Source organism: Pholcus phalangioides, unplaced genomic scaffold, assembly GCF_987345545.1.
Source record: "Pholcus phalangioides strain wild (caught in Gottingen) unplaced genomic scaffold, Ppha-v1.0 ptg000015l_1, whole genome shotgun sequence".
Taxonomy (NCBI): domain Eukaryota; kingdom Metazoa; phylum Arthropoda; class Arachnida; order Araneae; family Pholcidae; genus Pholcus; species Pholcus phalangioides.
The window spans coordinates 59,480,514-59,500,225 of record NW_028301608.1 but is presented as its reverse complement, the minus strand read 5'-3'; the positions used below and the strand labels follow the sequence as shown (position 1 = coordinate 59,500,225).

Genomic DNA, 19,712 nt, shown 5'->3' with positions numbered 1-19,712 from the left:
CCTAATTTTTGGTCGGCTGGGGGGGGGGGACCCCCATCCTGAGTATGCCTCTGGGAGGGGGAAGGGCCGCAACTAGCGGAGGAGCAGACATATATGGTGCCCCAGGTGTTGGACCAGAGGGCACGCCAAATCCACCCTTTAACTGCTCCCTCTTCATTACGCGGGATGGTAAAATGCGTGCTTGCCCAACACCTTCTATGGCAGAAAGCCTCCGCGCGAAGCTTTGACGTCACCGAAATCATCCATTTCACCTGTAGCCATTGGATAAAGCATTCCGACGTATGCGAAATCGTGACCTATTCTTGCAGTATATCCAATAGGTGGATTGGACGACTTCAGTGACGTCACGAGCTTCGCCAGCACCTCCTAGTGATTGATCTATCTCTAGGAAATGCTTTCTTCGCGAGGAGGCTTTCGACTATAGAAGGTGTTGGCTTACCCCGTGTGACAAAATATCTAATTGCGGCCCTGGCGAAGGGCGTAGGTCGATAACGTAAGAGAACAACCAAATTCACTCTTCTTTCGCCCCCTCGTGGCCTCTTCTGCCACAACGTGCCAATAAAAATTCCAGTTTTGGCTAAATTTTGCTTTCATTTCAATTACACATCGCCCAAATTTGTTGCGAAAAATATGTAAAGTAAGAGGGTTTCATATGAAAAACACACACACACACACATATACATTATAAATTTAATATATCATTATTAAATTTATTAACAGCTTTCTTTATTCACAGAGACAAAAAAACGTTATGTTGATGTTGATGTTCCTTCGCCGCCTAGAGGTGATGCTACAGGACTATCTTCCACGGAGACGATCGAAATCGCAGTTGTGTCACGAGAATCTCCACTGTTGCTGCTGCGGCTTCTCGAAGGCCCTCCGTCTTCCTGTTTGGATGAACCGATTGGTGAAATCGTATTCAGTTGGGGAAGGCGATTTTCCGACGATGATCTGTGTACAACAATTTCCATAACAAGAGAAAAAGTGGATAAAATTAAACCTCCTCCCCAAAGCAACAGCACACCGTAAATGTTCCTCAAGTTGAGAGCTTTCAGGTACCGCTCGGCATAAGTCTGACATTGGTACGATAAACGTCTCGTAGGCTTTAGGTACCTCCCTGGAATATCTGTATCAATCAACCTAGTGAATCTGGGGGGGGGGGGGAACAGCAATATAAATAGAGACATATAAAGTACAATTGATTTGATTGAAACGATTCCAAACAAATACAGGTTGTCCTGTAAGTCCTAATTCGGCCTATATCTCATCATCCGCTCACCGTAGAGGTATTTCTGAATTAAAAAATGCTCAAAGTGTGTTCAAAAATCACTCTTTACCAGTTTCGAGTAATTATCACGATTTCAAGCATTTTCCTTGATCAAATATAATCACCATAATCATAGTGAAATTCATGTATAATATTTGATTTCATCATATTTTTCTTAAACAAAAGGTCTTAAAAGCGTTAACCTCTCGGTTATAACGAAAAAATTTCGTGAAATCTTTAATGTCATTAGAACCGAATCTGACTGTATTTTGACAAATGTACAGTACATACGAATTTCAATAACTTGCCCCAGATTGAATTTTTCGAGGAAATCCTTCGGTAACTTCCTGCTCATTGGTGCCAGCAGCGGTATCGGGTAAAAATGTTCCTTGGCGATGTGCAAGTTACAGCGAGTCTTCTTCTCGAAATAGCGGCTGATTTCTGTCTCGATAATGAGATAGCCGTGCATCAGAGCCATTCTACCTTCTTCAACATTGTTCAGAATCGGGTCCGAGAATAGCTCTTTTCCAGGCAACAGGTTGGACTGCAAGCTTGCCAGCATCTCGTCATTGTACGGGATCCCCGTATTCTGGAAAATAAAAGATTAATACTTTGCAACTATTTTTTTTTCCTTTTGCTGATTCTAGTGAGTAGTTATGAGCAGAAAAAAAATCCATAATTTTTATTTATAATCTGAACTCACTCTCCCAGTGATGACTTCCACTTCGATTCCTTGAGCTGATACAGTCGTGAAATAAGTTTTAGTGACGAAATCTCTTTTAGAGTCGACATGAGGACGAGGTTTGACGACCGTCAGCTTGGAGAACAGTTGACTCCTAAACACGGTCATTATAATGAAGGCAACTCCTACCATCCAGCATAGGTTCATTATTGAGACTAGAGATGCTTTCTTGGAACGGACGTGTCTCAGTAACCATTTGCTGTTGACATCTGATGATGATGAAGCCGGAAAATATATGGAGGTCAACTTGTAATTATTGGAGTCTGGATTATATGCACTAAAGAAAAAAAGTGGCAAAATATGCTCTAAAATATGCAAATATGCAAAGGCGCATTTATGGTTTTGCCGCCTGCTGGCTACACAAATCTTGATGACCTCCCATTCTAGTCTAATTTTCTTGACTACTCTTTCCTCGAATGCGCCATTCCTGCGTCATAACCCGCTTTGCCTAACCCCCGCAAGTACGTATGTGTTTTTGAGTCACTCTTTCGGCCACTCCCATGCTCAAAATTCATTTTTTTAGTCCATTCACATGCTTGTACATTTTGGTTTCTCACATGCTTGTTGAACACGCTCTAGGTCACTCTTTTGATTGCTCACTGACATGGTCCTTGCTGGGTAACTGTTTTGATCATTTACACTTTTACACATGCTCTAGGTCAGTGTTTTTGGAAGTGGGCAATATCGTTTCCTGATGGGCGATGGAATGGTCCGGGTGGGGGGGGGGGAAGTAGAGGCTACAAGTATAACATATAGAAGAATCCCATGGGTTCGCTTGAGTTGACGGGGGATGGGGGTGCAATGAAAGGAAAAATTTCTGAACAAAAAAGCAATGGAACTATGATCTAGGTCATTCTTTCGGTCATTCACATGCTCGCACGCACTTTAAGTGGTTATGTAGGTCATTCTTTTGGTCATTTACATGCTTGCACGCACTCTAGGTCACTGTTTTTGTCATTGCCACGCTTTCACACTCTCTATGTCATTCGCATGCTTGCTCGCGCTCTAAGTCACTCTCTTGCTCACTCACGTGCTTGAAAACTCTCAATGTAACTTTTTAGTCACTCATTGACCTAGCAACTAGCTGTCTGGGCAGAGGTGGATTTATTGAGGGTTATATAAATTCTCTGTCTCAATCAGCTCTGTCTTAACTAATGGGTCTAACTGGGGGTGGCCAAAGCCTCCTAGATAGGCTAGTATCTAGGAGGCTTTGGCATGGCATGCCCCCCCCCCCTCCTTTTGACATGCCCATCCTTTTTCCAACTATGAGTGAAGTATAATAATGGAATAATTGTATCATATTAATATAACAGTTGATATAATATTATAACCGTTGTGGGCCTGTTGCTCTCTGTGGTGAGACTTTTTAACGGGGAGATCGGCTCGCATTCGAGTCTTGAAGGTGGGAACCGCAGAAAACCACCTCCAGCCGACCACCACTGTGGAAACGCTGGGGTTCGCACCCGGGCCCTCGCGATGCGAGTCCGTCACTATGACTACGCGACCATCGCAGCTGTAGAGTTATTTCCCATGCCGGGAATCGAACACAGGCCGCCTGGGTGAAAGCCAGGAATCCTAACCACTAGACCATGGGGGGCGGGGGGGGGGCTCATGGTTATGATAAACCACATGCAAATCTATTAACGTACGCGTGAATTTTATTTGAAAGTTACACAAATACATGTAGTAGACCTCACATTTTAGTTCATAACCTTAACAATATATGACGAAATACCATATTTAAATTTTGTAATGATACAATCAACAGGTTTTTAGGAGTCATGTTTCAAACTCAAGTAAAATGTTAAAAGTAGCGTTCATTTAGAACTCATTCAAAGTTTTTAGCACGGATTACTTAGTATGTAAGAATGGCCACTATGGTGGTCGAGTGGTCATAGTGACGGGCTCGCATCGCGAGAACCCGGGTTCGAACCGCACCGTTGCCATAGTGGTGGTCGGCTGTAGTTGGTTTTCTATGGTTTCCAACTTCGAGGCGCGAATGCGAGCCGATCTCCCCGTTAAAAAAGTCTCGCCCCAGAGAGCAACAGGCCTACAATCAATTATTCAATCATTACACTTCACTCATAGTTAGCAAAATTGATTGCAGATTGAAGCACTTCACGTAACAAATTTCACGTCAGGTTCGCTACACGTACATACACATTCCAACATGTATCAATTCGTTAGAAGTTCCACAGAGGAATATGGACGAGGTGCATGTGCTTGGTTCAGTAGTACATAGTATGTGGACGTTACACTAAAGAGGACGTAACTACAGTTCTAAGCGTTATATAAGCACGATAAGGCTGTTTTGGAATCACAAAAAACGGGACTTTCATAAAAAATGGAAAAAAAAGATAATTTATTTCAAAATGACGTTTTCATAGTAATCGGATATCTTAGCCCCAAATTTGTGACTTTCTCCTGGCGCGAATTCGCATTGGTATGGTACTGACGAGTGGTTTTAGTTATTTGTGGGTTGTAATTAGTGATTATTGGGTGTGTCTCCAGCTGTAACATTTTATATCTGGAATCTTCAGATTCTAGTGCTGCGGAGCATCTTTCTACTGCGTGCTAATGATGCTGATGCGGCTTTAAAAGGCTCTGCTCATTGAACAGTATATTCACACTATTAACACCAAAGAAAGAGTTTACAGTTAGAGAGATACGGTATAATAAAAAACAAGTTTAAAGAGATACAAACAGATAATATAATGGCACCTCACCTTGTTGCATCATGTATGCGAAATTTGCCCACACGTACTGAAGTGAAATGAGCGAAAAGCGATCTTTGCTATCTGATAGCACTCTCTTATATATCAAGGCAATTGTTACACCCGTCACCAGCATCGTTACCAGAGTAGCGCACCAAACCTTGCAAACAAATCAGATTACAAAATGAAACCCTAAAATGAATGGTTATTTATGAAATTGTCTGATTCATTGCATACCCATATGATTACAGCCTTCGTTGCTAGCAGTTTACATACCTCGGGTGATAACACACTTAAATACAAGAACAAACCAGCTTCCTCTATTTCTTTTCCGGACAGCATCGTAAAGTCTTCTACCAACAAGGGATTCGTGTATACAACGTGCTCGTGGAAGTGGTAAGTCGGTATAAGTGGATTCATGAGTATATCGGCTTCCTGTAAAAAAAAAATAATTAAATATATATTTACAGTAGAGCATCGATTATCCCAATACCGATCAACCGAAAGCGTTCTAGTGATGAAACAATCTTCAGATTTGAAGAATGCGACCAGGAAAACATTCAAGACTGTCTCGAATGTGATGTCGATGACCCTGGCTATCAAGTATTTTGACGGACGATGAAATCATTGCCAGTATCATCGACAACCAAGACCCTTGCGACAACGACCGTGCTAAATGAAAAAGGGCCATCCTGGGAGAAAGCACTGCCTTTAGGCGGCTATGAAGTGCTTAGATCAAGAAAAAGAATGTGATGCTGTGCAATTGCTGTCTTTAAAACGTTTGCGAGATTTAGCGGCAAAAAAAACGAGACAGCTCTGAAGCAAAAGAAAATTTTGGACTTCTTTTTCTGAACTGAAGGACTACTTTAATGGCCATTTTGAACTTGTCAAACTAGGCAAGTCTCTGTGTTATTCGTAAGATTGTGTGATACAAAATATATACAGTTTTGTGTTTAATAGCACTGTTTCTTTCTCTCATATTGCTTCTAAAACATTGGTACAGTTTTTTTTCGTGAATTATCGGTTATCCGAAAAATCAGTTATCCGAACAGCCCCCAGTCCCCAAGTGTATCGAATAATCGATGCTCTACTGTATATAGTATATCAGTAAGTATCCAATATAGGAGATTCTTTCAGAAAGAATGATCAAAGTAGAAAAAAATTGTTTCAGTAAAAAATTAGAGTATATAAACCACCTTTACGGCGATAGACAGTGGTTGTTGGTTGCGGTTAGTAAAGTAAAGTTGAATTTTACTTACGCCTCTGTACAGCATTCCGGTCATTCCAGTGTATGTTCCATTAACGAGCAAACCGTATGAGTCTTGGGGTTCGTGAACGTAAATTGGTCTATAAAATTATCAGACAAAAAGAACCATGTATCATAAAATTTTCACGAAACTATTCGAGCTTTTACTTGATTATTTGACTTGACGCAATAAAATTATTTATAGGCTTTAGCCTTTATTTTACATAGTTGATGTAAAGCATCTATCCCGCGAAAGCGAGCGATTTAAGGCAAATAAGTGTTTAATTTATTTTGAACGATACTGTACGGAAAACTTAGAATGAGGGGAAAAAATAATTTTTTAGCAAGTGTAAATTTGCATAGCAAGTTTTTGTCTTTTCTTTTATAATAAATATCTAATTCTATAAGAACCAAATATAGACCAACGTAAAATTCAGCCATGCAGCCAGAACTTCGATCATCGTAGGCATGATACCAGTCAAGTGGGTGGTCCCATTTTCTTCTTCAATATACACATACGGTGGTAGCTGAAACCCAAAAAACTTTAATTTAATTTAATCATAATTTAGTATAAATGTACGAGTATTGCCTTATATATATATATATATATATATCAATGCAACACTGAAACGTTTTTGATCATAAAAGAGAGAGAGAAAATACAGCTTTTATGTATATCGCAATTGCCTGCGGGTAAATCCAGTGGGGACTAGGTCAATTCATTGCGGTCAATCTGTCGCAGCGTCAATTTGTCGTTCTACAAACTCGCCGTGGTACAAATTTGTCGCAGAGTTATTTCGTCACGGTACAAAGTTGTCGTCGAGTCATTTTGTCGCGGCGACTTTGAATCGCTGTAAATCTTTATTGTGTTCTGATAAATAGGTTTTCGCGTTAAGCGAAAATTGAAACTAATTTTTTTTTCTCATTTATTGGAAATGTTCCCTCTCTCCCAGGGCCATCTAAAGAGCATCATGGGCCACCGGGCCAAGTGATTTCACTGAGGCCCTACCTGTTAAATTATCGAAAAATTCAACTACTTCTCATTTTTCTGAGCCGCCCCCCCCCCCCCCGCTGTTCTCTTGAGTTCCGGGTGGGCCCATGCGTTACGACGGCGCTGCCCTCTCCGTCCCTATTTTAATTTTTAACAAATGAAGGAAAGTGTTCATTGAAGTCCTCGAGGGAAGCACACTAAGATAATAAATTGCGACCAAAAAAATTTTCAAAATTTAATTTTCATCGCATAAACCTCCCGCTTTCTGCCGGGATTTCTATTTCTCGCAGCGAGGTGCGTTGGGGAGCACACCAAGATAATACAATTTGCTGAAAAATAGAAAAGTCGAGACATAAAACAAGACGTTTCCCCTTTCATAGCAAGACGTATGACCACGCGTCACACGCCCATACGGCTGGATACATCGAGTAATACCAACAGGGCCGTAATGTGCCTTTTCGAGGTTCCAGGGCACACTTTCCCATCGGAGTCCTTCTTGAAAGGGTTGTTATTATGCAAACTAAGTGTACATTTTTTGAGGCCCCCCCCCCCATTCGGCTCGGGGGCCCTGGGGCAGTGCCCCGGTTGCTCCAACCTGGTTACGGCCTTGAACACCAATCAATTTTAACTTCTGATATCCCCGTTACTGCAAGATGTAATATTGTTTTATTCATCTATGTATTGTTCAATCATTGTAAATTATTATGACAATTCATAAAATTGTGATAACATTAAATTGAGTAGTACATTTCATTCATTAAATTGAGCAAAAAATTCATAGAATATTGGTAATTTCCTGACAGGTGCAATATATTGGACAGAGCCATAAAAACGGAAGTTTCCAATCTGTCAGACTTGTCTATGCCCCCAATTCGTTCGAATAAATTACAGTGGAAATCCGTTTATGCGACGTTCACGAATTTTTTTCGAAACGTCGTACAAATGCGAGAAACACACAACTGAAACCTAGTTTTAAATTAGAATATAACACCCCGAAAATTCTCAAAAATTAAATTTTTTATTTCATTTTCGCGTTCTGCTTAAAAGTTGTCTGAATATGAAGAATACTTAGGCCTACATAACAAGAAAAAATCAATTACATTATTCAAAAAATCGTAATAAAGATGATATTACTTTTACTTTAATCTTCAAATCAAAATTACTTAATATTGAAGATTCTTATAATATTTTTAAAGATAAAAAAAAAAGTCAAAAATTCTTTTCCGAAGATTTTTTGCAAGCAATACATTTGATTTATTTTCATAAGACTTTTGTGCAACCGTCTTCATGACTCGGGAGATTGAATTCCTTCAGCTCAAACTTTTTTCATAGATCCAGAATTTCTATTTGAATAGCCTGAAATTTTTCATTTTACGTTCTCGGGAAGGAAGCCCCTGTTTTGTTTTTTCGACATTAGAAACAGCTGATCCGAAGCGGCTAGTTAGCAAGACACCAGAACAAAAAAAAAAAATTCTACTGCAAATAGAGGAACGAACTGATATTGCATATGTTCCTCATTAGCAGACCATGCCATAGTATGCCATCTTAAACGTCTCAAGGTGCCTTCAAATGCATCCGAAATAGTGTTGGGAAACAAAACACAAACATAAGAAGACAAGCTTGAAAGAAACATGGAAGAATGGTCACCTCTTGGAAAATTAAAATTATTTTGTTTGGGGCTTGCCGCATTTCCATAATTCTCAAAAAGAGGAGATGAAACACTCATTTTAGTGTCCACTTCAAAGTGGTCATCAGCTTGATGACTTGGTACGCCCCAACTCCCGTCGCTGAGAGAAATGAAAATCCCGGCAGAAAGTGGGTGTTGCTGGAAACAAAGATGATAAGATGAAAATTAAATATTAATTAAATTAAATTATTAACTAACTATTTCAGATACTTTCAGGAGATACTGTAGTGGTAAGTGTTGGTGGGGACTCTGGAGCCCATGGGTCGGATGCACGTTTACACTTGAACAGAGACTCCATTTTAATATGGGGAATATCATAAACACCGAAATTTTTCCAAAAGAATATTGAAATTTTACTCATAGCAAAACTAAATTTTTCAACATTTAAAATTTTTTTAATAATTAAGTTTTTACATATTGTTAAATTTTTAAGTATGATTGATATGGTAATTATAATAATTAAATAATAAAATATGAATATGATCTTTCCAAAATGACATAAAAATTATTTTTAGTGCGCTTTTCTTCATGTTTCTTATCCCATGTATGACAAAAAATCTATGTACAAGATCGTGTATAACACGTGTACAGCGAAGAATCGACGAATTGACACCGCGACAAACTTTTATTGCGACATTTATACCGCGACAAACTTTTATTGCGACATTTATACCGCGACAAATTTGTACCACGACAAATTGAGGCGCGACGGGTTGAATGCGACAAACTGACCGGCTACGAACCCAGTGCCGTCTTAACGCATGGGCCTATCCGGGTATGGAACGGGGGGCCTCAAGTGAAGAGTGGAGGCTCACAAAAATGAGATCTCGTTGAAATTTTCGGGACTAAGCATGTAAATTTGCCAGGTCAGACTTCAGAAATATCACTTCACCCGGAGGGCCTATGATGCTCTTAAGACGGCGCTGTATAAACCGCACATTAAAGATATAAAGTTTTAGTTGTGACCTTTATCACCTACGATTGAAACAGTAACAATGAAATAGGCACTTGTCACTAATGTTACGTGATTTACGTTAATATCACTCACGAATTTCACTCTTCAACGTATCGGGAGAAGAAAAATTGGTAAATTTTTGTGACATATAAAACTCATGAAATTGAGACATATATATTTGTACAAATACGAAATCGGAAGCCACAACAGGCAAATTCCCTTACAAGGTGGCTGGAAAAAAAGAAAAATCAGTATGAAAAAAAATAAATAATATAATATTGGGAAAAACGCCCTAAAAATATGGTTAACAATTTGTCATAGCCTAAATACGGCAACCCAATAGCAATAAAATAAATAAATATACTGCATATAAAAATATAATAAATGAAAATTTCGCTGTGGTGGTCGAGTGGTTATAGTGACGGACTCGCGATGCGAGGATCCGGGTTCGAACCCCACAGTGGTGGTCGGCTGAAGTTGGTTTTCTGTGGTTCCCAACTTCAAGGCGCAAATGCGAGCCGATCTTCCCGTTAAAAAGTCTCGCCACAGAGAGCAACAGTCCTACAACGATAAATAATTCAATCATAACACTTCACTCATAGTTAGAAAAACTGGTGGCAGATGGCAGCACTACACATAACAAACATTACACAGAAACAAACGTTACGTCAGGTTGCACTACACGTACACGCACATTCCCGCATGTACTGATTCGTTGGGGGGTTCCGCGGGGGGAGGGTGCATTTGTGGTGTAGCAGTAGTAGGTAGGGCCTCCAAAAAATGGCTCGGGCATCCATGATGTTCTTAAGTCAGCCACCTCGTTGGGCAATTTGCCTGTTGTGGCGTTGTATTTGTATTTGTATAAAATATACTGTATAAAAATAAAATACATAACCGCTATTAAGCTGCCAGTCATGGTATTAAGTGAATTCCTTTTTCAATGTCATCAACATAGGGGTGAAGTAATTACAAATATTAACGGGGCTCGGGCCAACAATACAAGTTTACGCTCAAAAGACATCAAATATTATTATCTAAAAATAGTGTAATCATTTCTACGGAAGACTATGCTAACATCGGAAATATGTGTCAAGTCTCCAGTCTATAATTATACATTTTAATTAAAAATATTTCCCACAAATTTATGTAATGCAATTGTTTACGGGAAAAAAATTGATTTGTGATGAATCGCTTGAAATAAAAAATTTCTGTTCAATCATAATTTCATTTGATATATTGAAAAAAGTTATCGAATGAACTCACCTTCGCATACGCAAAGCGAACCTTATCAACGTGGTGATTACGTTCCTCCATGAGATCTATGCACTGAATATGACCGTGAAATTCCATTTATATCCGGTGATAAATTCGGAAATATTAATTTAAATCGATTTTTATTCATCTGCTATCAATATATCTGGAGAAAAAGACAATAAATCTCAAAATATTATTGACTTGGTAATCTTGGAAAGTAAATCGGAGTAAAAAATTATGGATTCATTCCTCTCACGCGAAAAATCGTAAAACTGACTTAGAAGTTTGATCCTGTAATTGAATATGATCACGTAAAATACCAACAATTTCAAAAAAAAATTTTATTGGTTATAGTATTTCTCGTTTCGTGATGTTCAAAAACACTTTAAAGGGATTTTTTTTTCTTTTTTTAAAAAAAGTTTACCATTATTATTATTATTATTATTATTTTCGTATTAGCCCTCATCATGTACGGTAATGGAAAGCAAAGTACTTTGATGATTTGTTTTAACATGTAAAGTTGTTTTTACGCCACTGATTTTTCCATTATAAACATGCATTGATTTGATTTAGGTAGTTATAAACCATATGAATCACTTTTTTTGCGATATCATTTAATTTATATTGATATCTGTTTGCATCGATTTCGATCAATACTCAATATTAATTCTATAATGTACAAACATTTGTGTCGATAAGTTTTAAAATCGTTTCCACCATTTCCTTTTACATTTAAAATTTTTTTCATACAAAATTTGTAACTCTTTGAATATTTTGCCGTCAGGAATGGTAGAGAGTAATCTGAAATAATTTTCGTTCATAATTTTCACATAATAATAATTATGATGATTATGATATCAAAATCACAATTCAGAGGAAAGTTAGTGAAAAAAACAATGGATTCTGAATTTATTTTTATCATCCTTTTTAGATTACAGAACACTAATAAAAGGTACCAATCACGAAATAGATGCAGACCTAATAGATCACTTTCCTTGAATTTGGGGGGGGGGGGTACGTCCCACTAGGGAGCTCTAGAACTTTCCATAGTTATGGGTACACTAGGGCAGTGGTTCTCAACCTTTAGAAGCCCGCGGCCCGGTTTTATTTAATTTTGTAACTGGAAGGCCAGGTCAAACACACGGCTAATGAAAAATGAATGAGGAGAAAAGAAATGGCAAATCACTCGTGGCTCGCTATGGACGATGTCACAACCCGGCGTTTGAAAAACACTGGCCGGAGCCATAGCCCACTCCCGTAGTCCTCGGAGTCATCTGATGTGGCCCGCGACTTCAAACAAAATTTGTAAACCACCGTGGCGTATTTACAGGACACTTGATTGAACCGCGACACAGTTCCAGAACACTTAAACGGCTCTTAGCAGATTTACAAATCCCTTAAGTGATCCGCGGCGCATCTGCAGACCACTCAAGGGAATCTCAACATATTTATAGATCACTTAAATAACGTGTGGTATGGTTCCAGAGCACTTAAGTGGCCAACAGTACAGTTCTACATCACTCAATTTATCCGCTTCATAGTCCCAGGTCACTGAAGTGGCCCGTGGCACATTTTAACACGACTCAAATGGTCCACCGCACATTCCCAGATCAATCAAGTGACCGATGGCACAGTTTCAGAGCACTTAAGCGGCCCACGACTCGTTTTCAAACCAATAAAGTGGCCGCTCTTCCTAAATACTTCTCTTCCTACGCCCAGTAAGTAGAATTATTTTTCTGAGTGGAAGGCCCGGTCATAAATTCGATTAATGACAAATAAATGGGGAAGATGAAATGTCATGAATCACTCACTCTGCCCGGTTTTATTGATATCAAGGACCCGATAATGGGCCGTGGCCCGGTGGTTGAGAAACACTGCCCTAGAAGATTCTATGGGTTTCACATAAGAAGAGATGCTTTCTGAGAAAAAAAAATTATCTTCTGAGAAGAGTTATCCAAATTAATTTACACAAATTACCGCAATAAAATTTAGCTCGAAACAAGAATGATCAGTTCTCACTAAAAGATAAGTTTTCGTAGAAACAAAAAATATAGAAAAAGATACGTAAAGACATTATGCAAAGCTTAACGTTCTGAGACGTAACATTTCCTCAAAGGAAATAGACATTCTAACATGCAATGCTACATAACGTAGAAACAATCAGCCCATATTCCATTGACGCCATGTCCAGTGCCACCTGTATGTCCGAAAAAGAGATACATTTGTTTCCTTCAGTTCTCATAAAAAAAAATTACTTTAATTTCTTCATGAAAAATCGTGTCTTTTATTTAGATCTTTTCAAAGTTATATCAATGTGTGGGAGTTCGGTTATAGAATATTTTCGTGCTTCCATTCAATCGTTGTAAGTGGATTGGTTTGTACAAACGGAAAAAGTTTGTTAGATTTGTGTCGGAAGTTTGATGTGAATATACGGAGAACAAACACGTGGCCGACACGAAAGTCTCCGGCTATTTACGACGAGAAAAAAAAACCCTATTAAAAAGTCCATTTATATTAGAGTTTACTCGCAAATCGATACTGGACTTTCATGCAAGTTTTAGATATACCATTAAAACGATACCCGACCAGAAAATGAGATCATCAAAATTTATTACTTTTACAAATATTTAATGCCTATTAAAGTTGACATCAATTGTAATGATCGCCCAGGGTCGATTGTTCAGTCACGCAGAGGTCTGGAGCTTTTGGTCTGCAACAACAGGGGAAGAAAGGCCCTTTTGACCAATCAAAAAAAAAACAACTAAAATTGATGGGCTATCAAGTGACTGGAGTAATCGCTGTTCTTGCAGCCAGAGAAGTCAGTATAGTAGCCACCGTTTAGAAGAGTCAGATCGGCAAAACAAAATGCTGTTTTAACGTAGGAAGATCATCGATTATAAAAATCAAAAATGGGTGAACCCAACGTGATTCTTATAAGCGGTGGGATACTGTACTGTGGTGCTGTAAATGTTTCGTTTCGAAATTTTTACTATAGGAAAATATTTTGTAAAATTATAAAACACATTTTCTTAAGTAAAAATTAAATATATTTTTATAGTAAAAGTTTTTAGAAAAAATATTTTTCTATAGTAAAAATTTTTACTATACTAAACTATGTTCTAGTATTATTTATGTTTATTAACATTCTCTTATGCGGGTGATTTTCACCGGTAATGGTAAAAGTGTGTTTTATCGTTTTTTTCAGGTGCAACCCTATCACCGTTCTTGCTTTCCACCCCCTCTTTCATCAGCATACAAAGGGAAAGAGAGGTAGAAAAACCTTTACCCTTTAAGCGGTTTTTAAAATTTTCTTGATCCGCAATATAACTTCCACATTTGAAATCACTAAATCTTCTGGAAATTGACACCTATTTTCAAGAAGATTTTTTTCCGATTGTGAGCTGGTTATTGCCCCCCCCCCCCCTCTCCAAGTCAAAATATTACTATGTAAAACAAGTAAGAAGGAAAAAAACATTATCGTTTGCTGTTATTTATGCTGTATGTAGTAATACTATACTACCTCAAAGGGAATAGGAAAACATTGTCTCTCTCTCTCCCCCCCCCCCCCACTTTCTGTTATAAAACTTTGAGCAAAAGTTGACTCCGCCCACTCGCAGCTTATTGACAGGACGGCGGAGGGGGACATTTGATCAGGAGAAGAAAACTATGTGGACTCAGGGTTGCCGTTTTGAGAGAGTTTCAAGAACCCGAGATATGTCTCGGTTCTTTCCACACTAAGTGTTAATTCAAGTGAACACTTGAATTTCACCCCGTTTTAAAAATACGACAAAGGATTCCACACTCTCCAAATTTCTGCAGCTGAACAACGAGTTTTCATTTACAGTCAGACAAGGTTGGACAAAGATGTCAGTCCCCCCGCTTACTATGCGTTAGTATCAGTGACTCAATCAAGGATATTGTGACGGAATATCCGTAGTCAAATCAGAAATTACAATAAAAACGTTCCCTTTTAAAAAACAATTATCACTTTTATCAAGCATATTTTCTCATATATTCTATACCGAATATTTCTCACACGAGATTTCCTTCCAAAACATTTGAACACATATTTGAAAATGAATTCATAAATACAAAGTGTCTGGGCTGAAAGTATCAGAAAGTAATGGTTGATCTTCAAAGAACTACACATGCTTGCTTATGAAAAAGCTGCATCAACGATATGGGAAATACTTAGGTTTTTTTATCCAAGTTTTTCCTACGAAGGTCGCACATGCGCACTGTCGACAACTGCTATTATACGCTTTTCACAGCAGTTGCACCGACTGCCAACATGAGGATGCCATGGTCAGCTGAATTTGGTTTTCTGTGGTTTCCTTACTTCAAGGTGCAAAAACTTTAATTTTGAAAAAATTCTCTCCACAGAGATCACGCAATCGGGTTACGTGCAGAGTACGTGATACAGGTGAATGGTTTGCTTACGAATTCGAAAGACTGATTGCGGCACTTTTGGAACACTTGACAGGCATTCCTCAGTAACAAACTTGACGCGATGTTACACTACACATATACGGTACATTTCGATATGCGCTGATGATTCATTAAAAGTTTCTCAGGGGAATGTTTACGAGGTGCAATTTGTGGTTTAGTAGTAGCATTGGACGCCATAGCGTAGGGTTCAATGCGTGCTCTGGCTAGCTGTATTTAAATCAGTGGCACATGTTAAATGCCGTGCACGAACTAAGTAAAATCTAAAACTTTTCACATCATTTGAAACAGCGTATCTTTGCAGCAGTTTATTTAATGACATTTCAAATGCTATAAACACTTGGCAAAAGAGTACCATTTGCAGATATGCAGATCAACTAATGGATACTCACTTGACCTGCAAATGAAGTTCAGGAGTTGCCCTCTTAGATGTAACCTAAATTTATAAGTAATCATGTGGGTTTCTTTCTTACTTAAGTCGTTACTTTTATATATTTTTAGCCCGGACACCTTATACAGTAAATGAGCTGTGACTATAGATCGGCTCTAGTACGATGTTCGGCCAATGTATTATATTTTAAGAAACAAATAAGAAAAAAAACAACATCAATATAAAGGAAAATTTATTCATTTCATTTCTAATTAATTATAAATTCGTCTTTGAAAAAAACGTCAAGCCATAGGGTCAGTGCTCTTCAACCAATGGCCCATTATTTATTTTTGTTATTAATACCTCCGCAAGAAATGTCAAAGTGGATATGATTAGACCGACTGCCCATACTACCAATACACCGTGTATATTCTTCAATGACAGTGGTTTCAAATGATTTTCACTGTACGATTGGCATTGTCTTGCCAGCTTCTTCACCGGTTTGAACCATTTCCCGGCAATGTCGGCGTCAAACATGCGAGTCACCCTGGAAAAAAAAAAGTATATGGATTGCGCTAGCATTACAAAGGCCCAATCCTGTGATTTGAAAAGAAATCCAAACTTTTATGTACAAACTATTGATTTGAGGTTCTCTTCCCTTTGTTGGTATATTATAAAAAGAGAACCTAATACTTACCCATAATTAAATTTGTCTCTGAAGGATTTTGGTAACTTTCTGCTCAAGGGTATTAGAAGAGGAATATGAAAAAAATGTTCGTTCGCAAAGTGAAAATTGCAGCGCATTTTTCTCTCGAAGTAATGGCTGACCATATTCTCTGTTATTAGAATGCCGTGGATGAGCGAAACTTCCCCTTTTTCTACTTTCTCTAGAACGGAATCAGCAAACATTTCTGTAGTTGATATCAAATTAGGTAGAACTCTTTTCAACATTCCGTCGTGGTAAGGCAGCCCCGTGTTCTGAAAGAAGATATTTCTACTTCTAATTTATGAATGTACGAAATAGAGGGTGCCCTAGAACTCTACCTCCCGAATGAGAATGGGGTAACAGTACACGTCAAGATAAGCAAGTCTTTTAATAAAACAGTCGCATATCAATTTTTTTTGGTCAACGCATGTACGTATGCAATTTAAGCCATTGATACCAAGGGGAGGGAAGAAAGTCCTATAGTAACCATGGGAATTTGGGGGGAGGAGATATTTACCCAATACACACACACATAAAACTTTTAAAGGGACGATATTTTTTCCTCCGTAATTTCCTTTCTGGAAGGAAGAATTTTTTTTCTTTTTCACATTGTATATGAAATTTCATTGTCGCTCCATATGATGAGAGCAAGATCATCATATTTGTATTACCTCTGAAGTGAGGTAATGCATATATACCCGAATAAGTGGGTTTTAAGAAAGGGTTTCATTGCAGAAATTATTTCTATTGACTTGTATTATCACTCCTCTCATTTTGGCGGTTAAATTCTCTGACACCTTGTACAATACATTAACACGAAGTTTTCTGCTTGCTTATTATGAAAATAACAGCAAGAAAAATATTTTATCTTGAACGAGACATTTCCTCGGGAAAATGCAGATATGAATAGCTTTTTAAAATCGTATCATGAAAAATATAAATTATGATGAAGATCAAACTAAATCATATATTTGAAGCAACAACAAAAAATATAATTTCACCTTTCCAATGATTTCTGTGATTTCTATTCCTCTCGCAGAGATGGCCTTTATATGCGTCTTGGTGACGAAGTCTTTCTTCGAGTTGATATAAGGTTGAGGCTTTGCAACAGTCAGCTTCGAGAAAAGTTGACTTCGGAATACATTCATGATAAGGAAAGCCATGAAAATGACCCAAATCATTTTCAGTAACGGAATGAAGACATCGGCTCGACGTGAACGACCACGTCTTCGTAGGACTTTGGAGTTTGCATCTGTTTGAGCATGTAATATATTAAGATAAGCTATGTTTTATAGATGTACCGTATTTCATTCAAATTGTTTCAGTATTATAAAATTTTGCCACCAGAATTGAATGAATGGATTATATATTCATTTTCAAGGAATTTTTAAAATGGAAATAAAATTACTAATCGGAACAAATAAAAAGTATCCGATTTTCCTGCTGCGTATAATCCGCCCGGGTGTGAAATTTATTCATCAACAAAAAAAATCTTAAGTTTTTTGGAGGTTGTTGGCGTGTATACGTTTCTGTGGGGAAACTATGTAGATTATTTTACTCGCATCTATATATAGGCTGTATGTTATTTTAAACATAATATTTTGTACTAATAATTTTTAAAAATACAGTCGAACTTGGTTAAATCGAAGTTCAAAGTCACTGAGAAAAAGTTTGAAATATCCAAAATTCGAATTATTCAATTAATTTATCCCGGATCCGTAAAATGACTACAAATTGTGTGTGAAACATAATCATTATCATCATTCACGTAGGATAACAATCATAAATTATCAAAATTTCATCATCAGTTACGAAACTTTTCCTCCAAATTTTGATAATTTTTAATTACAATAATTAATTTTAGCTGCTACATTATTCCATTGCTCTGGAATTAGCATCACTGCAGTATTGCTTGACTCTGTTCAAAGCCTGATTTACGGAAAGAGTTCACGATCATCCTTTACGAAAGTAATTCTCAAATTTTGCTTATCATTCTTATGCAATATACTTTCATTAACACATTACAGTATGAACATTCCTATATTTTCCATACTCTTAACGGCGACAAAGAGATTCAGATGTTGAATGGTACACCTTGATCCATAGGTTAAAAAAGAACATAACCTGCATTAAGTGGTACAATTCTGCTAATGTTTGTCAAAATAGGCATTAAATTATTTTGAAAAAAAGTAGAGGAAAAACAAAATTTTAAACAACTTTTATTAGTCTTTTAACAATTCGTTGTTTAACAAATCGAGAAAAGCAGTCTGACTTGTAGAATTTTTCCAAACTATATTTTCCCATGCAAAAATCATGACTTTTTCCCCCTCCAACTTCGAATTATCCAAAAAATTCGAAAAAATTTTAATTGAACAAGAAACTTTAACCTTAACTTAGATAGAAAACACAAGGGAAGTTCATAAAAAGTTCGAATTAACCACAAGTTCCACTGTATTTAAACTTCTCATAAGCTGCAAGTAATACTTACTCCTTTTTTAATCCGTAGTATAACTCACAATAATATGTAGTAAATAATAACGGATTCTTACTTATTCTTATTATTACCTGAATAAATCAACCCTTCTAATACTTATCGCATACATTTCTTCTAATTCAATAAACACGATAAAAACATATTATTTCTGAAAACCAGAAGAAATGTTCTTTCGAAATTACATAATGCACTCTTATATTTGACATCCATATGTTTTATGGGCATCTTTTTTCAGCCACCAAGTTGGACATTTGCCTGTTGTGGCCATTGTTTAGTATTTTTATTTGTTTCTAATTTCATACAATTCAATTACATTGAAAAATAGTTCTTTACTTCTTTATCTTTTATTTGATAAGAAATTAAAAACAGAATTAAGTTTTGAATCAGGTGATCTATAATCTTATGTTTCATTGAATATTCATAGTACGGTCACGCCCTCTCCCCCACCACATCTTAGAGCTGCGCCCCTAGGCTGAGATCTCTGGCGAGTTCCCTCTACAGATAATTTATATTGTAAAAAAAAAAAAAATAATAATAAAAAGAAGAATTTTGCTGGAGCCTCGCCAGCTCTGCCTTTGTGAGGGCGATGAGTACGGTATAGATACAGATAACTTTACCTTGCTGCATCATGAAGGCGAAATTGATCCACGTATATTCCAGTATAATGCGTACAATATTATGAGAATTTCGCGAATTTCCATATCCAAAAACAAAAGCTGATGCCATCGCTACGAGTACGAGTGCTATCAGAACAAAGCCCCAAACCTAAACCAAAAAAATGTTAACGAATCAAACTTTAGTTATTTTGCAGAAAAAATACAATACTTCATATAGGATGTC

General features: G+C 37.4%; 1 protein-coding gene across 1 annotated transcript; it reads right to left on the bottom strand.

The window, feature by feature from the left end:
* Positions 1 to 749: 749 nt before the first annotated feature.
* LOC149076325 (glutamate receptor ionotropic, kainate 2-like) lies at positions 750 to 17,526 on the bottom strand. The gene is made up of 8 exons (XM_089242211.1): positions 17,380 to 17,526; positions 6,396 to 6,496; positions 5,983 to 6,070; positions 5,000 to 5,158; positions 4,736 to 4,883; positions 1,971 to 2,218; positions 1,576 to 1,856; positions 750 to 1,149 (listed from the first exon to the last, which is right to left on the bottom strand). The coding sequence occupies exons 1-8, from the start codon at positions 17,524 to 17,526 to the stop codon at positions 750 to 752; spliced, it is 1,572 nt and encodes a 523-aa protein (XP_089098337.1).
* Positions 17,527 to 19,712: the final 2,186 nt, after the last annotated feature.

Excerpts from the sequence above, each read along its gene's own strand:
- LOC149076325 (XM_089242211.1), bottom strand. The coding sequence starts at position 17,526 with ATGAATGTATTCCGAAGTCAACTTTTCTCGAAGCTGACTGTTGCAAAG. Across the intron at positions 4,884-4,999 it reads TAAGTGTGTTATCACCCGAG|GTTTGGTGCGCTACTCTGGT; the intron begins GTATGTAAACTG and ends TTTGTTTGCAAG. Across the intron at positions 1,150-1,575 it reads CTCGAAAAATTCAATCTGGG|ATTCACTAGGTTGATTGATA; the intron begins GCAAGTTATTGA and ends CCCCCCCCCCAG.